The sequence below is a fragment of the Haliotis asinina genome, chromosome 4 (genome assembly GCF_037392515.1).
Source record: "Haliotis asinina isolate JCU_RB_2024 chromosome 4, JCU_Hal_asi_v2, whole genome shotgun sequence".
Classification (NCBI taxonomy): Eukaryota; Metazoa; Mollusca; class Gastropoda; order Lepetellida; family Haliotidae; genus Haliotis; species Haliotis asinina.
This window is the reverse complement of record NC_090283.1, coordinates 19974302-19983486: the sequence shown is the minus strand read 5'-3', so window position 1 is coordinate 19983486 and position 9185 is coordinate 19974302. Positions and strand designations below refer to the sequence as shown.

The window sequence follows — 9185 nt, the reverse complement described above, 5'->3', positions numbered from 1 at the left end:
TACACGTTTCAGGAATCGAGACCGAAAGTTTTGTGACAAACGAACACTTTCACCTCTGTGGACCAAGTCAGCGGATGCCTTATGACGAACTACGAACTGTTGTGAACTCACATAAAACATCTCAGGTCAGGTAGACACTATAACTATCTATACTATCTATCTATACAGCAAAAGTCATCGTCTTAAACTATACGATTCTAAATACTGAAGAGCATGGACAGCTGGATACAGTTATTGGATAGATGCGGATGTAAATACCAACAAAACTGTTACACGAAATCATCCAATCACAGCTGCCAGATGATTTAATTTGGACTGAATTATTTCATGCAATATTACCTAATTGTCATTGATGTTTGGATGACAAAGTCACTCCCCACTCAAAGCAGTATCCAAATTCCAGCGTGTTTATTTTATTGCTTTTAATTCAGTCCAAATTAAATCATCTGGCAGCTGTGATTGGATGATTTCGTGTAACAGTTTTGTTGATATTTACATTTCCATCTATCCAATAACTGCAGCTGTGTGTGCTCTTCAGTATTTAGAATCGTATAGTTTAAGACGATGACTTTTGTTTCATGTGAAAAGATATTTTCAAGCGTTTGACAATTTGTGTGGACTTGTCTGTTTCGACTACTGTGCTCGGAAAAGAACTATTTGTGTTTGTGATTGTTAGTGTGTGTTCAACACCAAACTGTGCACAATGTAACTTAAACCAAAGAATACTATAAACTTTAAAGTTAAAATGTTTGTTTTTGTGACCTGAACGTGAGCTACTCCATGAGCTGAATCAACATTACCATAATATCACAACGCACAGTGGCTGTGGCTCGACCTACAGTTAAAGATTACGTCTTTATATTTGCATTTTATTTCCTTAAATGAGAAAAGTATGTTACCGTCGTGTATTTGTCTTCAGCATAAAGCTTGCGAATATTTAATTTGACATTTGAAACATAAAAGTATATCTGCATCAAAATAAGAGTTTATGTAGATTTGCTACTAATATCAAGATATGCACCCGCGGCCTGTCATATGTTTTGTGAGCTAAAGCTTTTAGACCTAAAACTTACGAAAACCGGAGGGAACACGCAGTGGTTAAGGTGTTCTGTCAACACGCGGAATGTCCGGGTTCGAGTCTCCGTATAAACACAGTGACTTGTTCACATGTAGCACGAATATCTAAACACAGAGGCAACGTTTGCTATTGCCATGGACCTTATTCATGATTCCTTTTTGTTAGGGTTTCATGAAGGAAAACTAAGCCTTGGGACTATGGGACAACTTCTCTTTTTGCCATAAATGCCACTTATCGGTACGTCATAACAACGAAGCCTCGCATTCGTTGCATTAGAGTAGTTGCCTATCCGTAGTACTGGCTTTGTTTTCCATGTATAAATACTTCGAGTTAGCCAAAGTACATCATAAAAACGCGGTGACCAAACTTTATATTTTGTCACTTTGATGCTGATATTGCATAGCTTCTGTTGACTGATTAGAGTGCTGAACTGTTTGAGTTGAGATGAAAACAGATATAACACATGACAAGAATACTTTCTTCCTATTTCACCGAACACTGAAAGTGATCATACTGTAATATGTTTGAGCAATCATTTGAAACATTTCATTATGAAGCAACACTACAACTACAAAAACGTTGCATGTGGGTGCTGGATGGAAATGAATTACAACAGGTGCATTGATAAGTATCCAACAGGCGATGGAAAAGGGTCGCATTGTTGAAGGGTAACATGGGACGGAAAAGCGATGCTCTTTGTCATCAAGTCAGTAGCATATTTGAAAGTCACAACCATTCGAAATGTTACACTGACCCTGCAGCTGGGAAACGTCGTAAATAAAATACAGTTGGCTATTTGATGGGACTTCACGAAGAGTATGGATAAAGGTCAAATTGGTCAAGTGTAAAATGGGCATAAACCTACGAACATCCAAAAAACAAAGCACCAAGGTGAAAAGTTATGAACGTATAACCCAGGGCTGACGGACTCTTGGATTTAGACGTGGATTTAAACGTTTAATGAGCCTAACGCCGCACTGCTATGAGAGACAGTGGGTGGAATTGAGGCACATGCATCTGCTGGTCAAGTCGTATTCCCCACACGTCTATGACACAGAAGAGACATCATATAGTGAACCATAGTTTTAACCATTGACGTTTGTGGATGAATGTGGTCGGGACCCAAAGCCACCGTCATATCCCAATAGTCTATATACACCACTCGGTGAGAAACAGATGAAAACTCCGCATGCAAAATATCTGTATATATCAGTCCCCAGTAGGACACTGTCTCCTGGGCCGGATTCCTGTAATATGCAAAGGGTCCTCGAACAGCAAGTGTGACACCAGGTGCCCTCTCAAGGAGAGACTTAGCTGCCCGAACAAGTCGCTGAACGTGTTGGCGGTATATGTCCGGGTGAACTAAATTGAAGTGGACATATAAATACAGCACCACGATGTCCATTGTGTTATTGGGCAGAGATTCAAGAAGAATATGCTGTGCTCTGTTAGCTAATGGAGAATAACGTTCCTCTCCATGAAACAGAGGGAATTCATGAGCAAACCAGGACACTGAGAAATTATCTTGCTCGTCTTCCAAGAGCTGCGGGTTGAGACTTTTAAGGGCGCATTGAAAGTTGAAAGTATCGTGAAGGACCTCCTTGAATTGACGACTAGTTGAGTCCCCGGGAATCCAAAGTCGTCGGTTCCTTAAACACTGTCGATAGGCCCGGGCTGTAGATTCCAGGGTGTCCAAACACAGCGTAGGTTTCCACATAGTTCTGTGAATAACTCCAACAGGATGCTTGCGTTGCCAGGTATCCTTTGGCGAAAGTTGATTGCAAGGCGTTTTAGGAGTGTCGATTTTCTTATGCCCGGTCTCTGAAAGATGGACACAATGAATGATTCAAATTTCGCAATATGCTTCTGTACTTTGACTTTTATTGTGTGTTCCACTTCCCATTCAACTTGGTTGACACATGTTATCGAGGCAAATCGGTAAATCGATGCTCCTAATGTTGACCAATGGATTGTCTTATCAAGAATGCTGAGTGGTTAATTGAAAAAAAACCCCAAAATAAATAAAAAAATAAATAAATAAATAAATAAATAAATAAATAAATAAATAAATAAATAAATAAATAAATAAATAAATAAATAAATAAATAAAATGAACAACTGAACATTGAATCTTCCTGGTACTGGAATAAAGTCACAGTTTCATATTTGGTACACATTTAATACGTGCTTACCCATCACACTTGTTATGTTGAAGGAGGACGGAAGGAAATCATTGTCTGATTTGGATGATCTGAAATATGCAAGATTCACTCTGTTACATGTAAAATGGGTGGTGCAATTGAGATTCAGGTTGCTGATGATATCGCTGTAAGGCCAGGTTATATGTACACGCAGCAAAAATTAGTGCATTTCTTGTTGATGAATCCACTGACACAGAGAAAGAAAACATTGCTCAAATGTAAACAAAGAACGATTTATACTGAACAGAATGTATGTTTATTTATTTTATTTATTTTTTCTTTTATTTGTTTTGTTTGTGTATGTTTGTGGCGTGAATCACGTGATTTTCAACTATTATATTATTAAGTCATTTCAAAGTATCATCCGCAAAAGAAGGGAAAGGAAACTGAAATTAAATTGAAACACAATTTCGACACATCTAAATGAGCTGACTGTATTTGAATACAGAGATATCAAGGCTGAAAGTAAAATTTAAAGACACAAATTATAATAAAACTTAAAACACAACTTCCATTACATTCATGTCACAACATTGCTTATATCCTACACGGGGTCGATTTGTAATGGGTAACCACACAATCTGGTGTAGATTTATGAACAAAATACAATATACTGAACAAAACCATACTTACAAATAGTATATGTCACGTTGTTGAGTTTCCTTCGGGAGATATCCTTTATTCAGGGACCAGGACTGACTGTAGCTGTCGCAGCCTAAGAGTGGATTCTTCGGCTTTTCACAATACCACGGAAAACCGTCATTCAGTGATGTAAAGTTGCAAATGTCTCCAAGGCGGTTCCGTAGCATGCTGCAGCTAGTGCTCTCTTTCACCCAGAAGCCCCAGACAAACTCTCGTTTCAGCTGCCACAGTGCTCCATGTTCGGCCATGATGGAATAAAACATTGCTAGTTCCTCCCTACGACGCTCAAGAAAACAGCGGATCCTTCCCATGCCTGACCACTGGACTCTGAGAACACCGGTGTAGCTGCCGTTGTTGTTGTCGAAGACGTCTCCAGCGACTGCAACTTTGTCCTCTGTGTTTTCCATCCACAATCTGAAGAAATCGCCGCCGATTGTTTGCTTCTCGCCGTAATAATTGTAAGTGTTGATCTCCACTTTTATGACGTCACCGAGTCTGTACAGTGGCTGGGGATTTAATAAAGTCATTGTGGAACGTTGGGCACTTGTGCACTTCCGGGTATCTCTTTGCTTACCTCCCTTCATCATATCTGCCTCATTCAGAAAGCGAGGAACATCGGTCATCACTCTTCCGTTGTTTGGTTCTACAACTTTATGTGTCTGAATCGTGTCACTAAGTGGTACGTTTCTGCAAACACAAAAGTGACAAAGTGACAGTGATGGAGAGTAGAGGTTTTGCCTCCTGTGCTGGAAAATATTTCATCACGGTCTGGTGTAATTTGCTCAAAGATAAAATTCCAGTCTGTCCTAAAGCTTAATATTATTTTGCATTTGCTGAAACAATATTTGAAATATATGCAATCCATAGCTTATCTTTAGATGCATTGTTTCAATAAAAACATTAATAAATAATATAATGTCGTACCTTTCTGTGACTAAAAAATATGTCAGTCGCGAAGCATTGAAATTAGTAATCCACTCTCTGAAAATGATCGATGTGTCTTTCCAGTATAAATACGTACATTTCAGCCTATGCATAGTATGTACTGTATCTTTGCCAGTCTGTTTCGTTGTCCTATGAATATATTTTTCTTGCTGCATGAGACAAGAAGCAATGCTCAAGCACCCCAATTAAATATATGTTATAACATTTTCATCAGGTTATGAAATAGTTTTTCAAGTGTAATTTCGACCAGACGATTCCTTGGCGTTAATAAATTGTTTCAAGGCTGTTTTAAATGATGTTGAAATGTTTTAAATGTTATAAAAGCATTATGTTCTAACAGCCTATATTAAAAGTTGTTCACAGGTCCCGAGGGGACAATGGGTTGAGGTACTCCCGATGCTTGTTTATGTTGCCTAAGTCTGAAGTGAGCAACGTATTTATCTTACCGAACACCTCAATGTTAATTTTGAACTGTTTAAAGCATGGGTATCGGGTCGTACACTTCAACTATTAAACGAATTCGAATCTTGCACCTTGTTGGGCTTTTTTCCGTGGGTATTGTCTTAATAAAGTGATGTAATTCCCCTTCTTAATATTCACAGGGACTACATTTGAACGCTTTGTCAAAGTTTATTTTGGGGAAAGAGCGTCAAATGTTTTCGAAGCCATCGCTAGATTTTGCGGACAACACAAGGAAAACACATTCAAAGTTATCTCCCTTCCATGGATTTCCATTCGCAAAATATCGGTATCTTGCGGATTCGAGATAAAAATGTAACTACTAAGAAGTACCGAGTGAGTTGCTATTGGCTGCGTCGTATATTGCAATGTTCCACGCTTGTAACCGGAGAGCGCTCGCCCAATCAGAAAACGACATTTATGTGTTGGGTAATATAATGAAATATGTGTTTAACCCGTTGCAGAAATGTTATGCAAGAAAATATCTAATTAAATGTTGTCATCGGGTTTTTCAAAATATTGCTGACGTACATGTCAAATTATACAAATAAGATGTAAACGCCTCACAACTACTCAAAATATTACTGAAATAATTTCAAAACGTTATTAAAAGTATCATGACATTGTAAAAATACATATTCCCTACATATTATTCAAATGTTTATGAAAAAATGTTAGGCAAATATATATATATATAATTTAAAAAACCCCAATATTTTCAAATATTTTTCGCGGGTCACAGACACCCAGCCATTGGCACACACGTACTTGCTCTTCTGATGTATGACATGTTATTTAACGAGCCTTAGTGACTAGGCCTGATCACATTTAAAACTGTTTTGTTTGTTAACACGTTTGTGAAAAACCTATACCACACACAATTTCGTATATATTTTTAAAATGTTGTGATACAATGTCTTGTTACCCTGAGAAATGCCTGAATGACACGTCATATTTTCCCTAGTGAAACGTCAGGTGACGTTTATTCAGGAGCCTGCACCATGTTATTGTGCAAAAAAAATGAACTTGAACTGACCTCAGGTGCGGTAAGTTAGTTTTACTAATACTAGCTGATATTATGTTAATATACATTCTAATATGTGTAATATGGGTACTGTTACTTACAGGTCACCAGGGTTCGAGAAACGTTGGTCAGCGACGATTTCTGAGATTCAATACAGAACATGGTACATTGTATATGTACGTTGTTATGACAAAACAAATAGATTCTATTTGTAAATACATATATATATATATATCTGTCCGGCAAGGAGAAGTGTTTATTCAATATTCTTAAAAGCATAACAGGAAAACTTATTAATGTGGCTTTTTCAGATTTTTATCAGTTAGCAACCTGAATAGCTTGAAAAAGGTCGGAATCTTTGGCATGAGGTTTCTTCATGCTTATGTATAATTAATGCTGACTGATGTGTAAATGCCGTCTTTGTATATAACAGAATTGTTATTTGGGGCCCAAACTGAATTTTATTGTGTAGTTTCAGCATGAGAGTTCTTTGGGGTAAAAAGTCAGTCCCATCACATTTTCAACAACATATTCTTTCATAAAGAATATAAAAACGTCATGGTATTTGATAAACTGTCAAACGCTTTATCAACTATGGGTTCATTAAATTGTTGGCTATATCCGAACCATCCGGTAGCATCACATTGTATGTTAAAAACAGGGTGGTGGCGAATTAATGCGCGAAGGTACAGGTTGGATAAAAAAAGTAACAACGTTTCAAGCCGACATCTATTTCTTATAATGGATAAGTCCAGAAGAATCATTTACACAGGACGGTTATATTCCTTCAGCATATTTTTTACAAGTTCATCAGAGATGAAAAATAAATAGAAACTAATAAATATGATACTATGTTGATAATATCCATTTGTGCCATATTAAGTACTGCTAAACTTTAAAATATGTCCTTAAAATTTAATGTTTGTGTCATCAGAATTCATCAAGGACATAACATGTATCACTTAATGCGCATTATCATTGCCACTAATTAAGCATATTCTTGGCACATAAGGAGGTTGAATAAAAAATATCCAAATGTCAGGAATTTGGTATCATTTTATGGAATTATATGCCCGAACCGATATAGTTCACATAAATTAGTGAAAGTTGGTCAAATAAATGTGTACATAGTGAATTCAAAAACCGTCACGTGAACACATAACTCCGTGTCGTAGTATGACGCTATATGGTTCTTAGCATTACACCTTCTCCACGGTGATTTAGGCGGTTAACGTGGTAGGGGGTAATAATTTTTACAGTTGTCACTGGGAGGGGTGAAACGTGTTAAAGCGTCATTGACCAATGAAATTAGCATATTTTACATGAAGGTGAAATACGTGTCGATATCCATCAAACATGTTTGATGTACAAACGCGCTAGAAGACTTCATCTAATGTCCCTTGGTTTCAGTAAATATATAGACTCATGAGTCTACACTATAAGCTACCCGTTTCCGATTTAATACATATGTCTATATATCATAAAAACAGATCATTAAAACAAAGAGGAAGATTCTGAAATAATGTCGAAAAGTGTTCACGTTTACTGAACGAGTAAACAGAAGTATATATTACGTGTCTGCCCTTCATTTCTCCTAGTTTGTCCTTTCTAACAATGCAATGTGTAACAATACCTGCGATAATACGATACTGTTAATGGCCAAGGAAGTACGTTTTGAAAACAAACACCAACTATAGGTTATCTGGACTATTGTATTCTTTGAAAACATTAGACCACATGTTTGCAGAATGTGCAATTGAAACGTTTGGGGAGGCATGCTTACTCACCTTAATTATACGTTTTGCGTACGTTCAGTGAAAACATTGCCAAAACATGAAACTGTTCAGATTTACGTGAAAACAACGGGCGTAGTCTTGTTTTTTCGTGTTTTTGTGGGATGTTTTCGGAGTTTTATTTCAATTAAATAAAAATAGTTTCTAAAAAAATGCTAATCATATTGAATTTTACAAAAAGTAGAGCCGAGCTATTACGGAAACTTAGGTTAATGAACCGTTTAAAAATATTTTATTCTGATACATTCAGCGAAATATTTTGGGGATGTTGTTATCACAGTTTGCGTTTAGCTGGGATCTATTGCTTTGGGTAAGCTGGTGGTCATGAATGAAATTGTTCTTGATGGTTTGGCTAAAATAATACAAATACTATGATGGATATCAGCAAACTCCGTGTTTGTGTATATAGTATTTACCTGTAGTTTTCTTCAAGTTTCTGCTTGTTCCTCCATATAAATATCACAGCAACAGTCAAGGTCACAATGCACATGGTGATAAACGCAGATCTAGTCCGGCTTATTTGTGAAGTCGAGTTGAACACGACTTTCAACACTGACATGTTGACTGTCAGACCTCGTCACCCGCTATCGAAATCTCAGTTACATTACTAGGAATTCAGCCTTAAATATCAGGAAACGAACGGGTAAATGCCTGCTCACCAGGGTCCGCTTTCCCAGCGTTATTAGGTTAAGCTATCAGTGTTGCATGGTAACCAACATAAACGATCTCCGCAAGGGAAGTTGGGAGTGTCTAACGGTTGGGGTGTAGTTGTAGGGTTGAAACAAGATACGGGTTACGGCCAGGGTCAGGGTCAGGGTCAGGGTACGGGTAAGATTAGTTGGGTTTGTACGGTGTGGAGATGTCGGGTAAGTATTCACGTAGGCGGCCGAGGTTAGGGTATAAGGTTGCCTTAGAATGTTTTGGGGGTGCGAATGTGGGTATAGTGCACGTGGCAGACAGGATCGTGATTGGGGAGCGTGAGCCTGTTCCGTAAAGCTGGATGTGTTAATAACGGATTTGGTGTAACGATTATAGTGTACACT

At 37.6% G+C, this 9185-nt stretch overlaps 1 protein-coding gene across 1 annotated transcript; it reads right to left on the bottom strand.

Moving 5' to 3' along the window:
• Nucleotides 1–1541: 1541 nt before the first annotated feature.
• LOC137282320 (NXPE family member 4-like) lies at nt 1542–8831 on the bottom strand. Its single transcript, XM_067814062.1, has 4 exons — nt 8559–8831; nt 3913–4608; nt 3271–3329; nt 1542–2899 (listed from the first exon to the last, which is right to left on the bottom strand). The coding sequence occupies exons 1-4, from the start codon at nt 8699–8701 to the stop codon at nt 2103–2105; spliced, it is 1695 nt and encodes a 564-aa protein (XP_067670163.1). The 5' UTR covers nt 8702–8831; the 3' UTR covers nt 1542–2102.
• Between the last annotated feature and the right edge of the window lie 354 nt (nt 8832–9185).

Excerpts from the sequence above, each read along its gene's own strand:
- LOC137282320 (XM_067814062.1), bottom strand. The coding sequence starts at position 8,701 with ATGTCAGTGTTGAAAGTCGTGTTCAACTCGACTTCACAAATAAGCCGG. Across the intron at positions 4,609-8,558 it reads AAACTTGAAGAAAACTACAG|AAACGTACCACTTAGTGACA; the intron begins GTAAATACTATA and ends TTGTGTTTGCAG. Across the intron at positions 3,330-3,912 it reads CAACGTGACATATACTATTT|ATCATCCAAATCAGACAATG; the intron begins GTAAGTATGGTT and ends TGCATATTTCAG.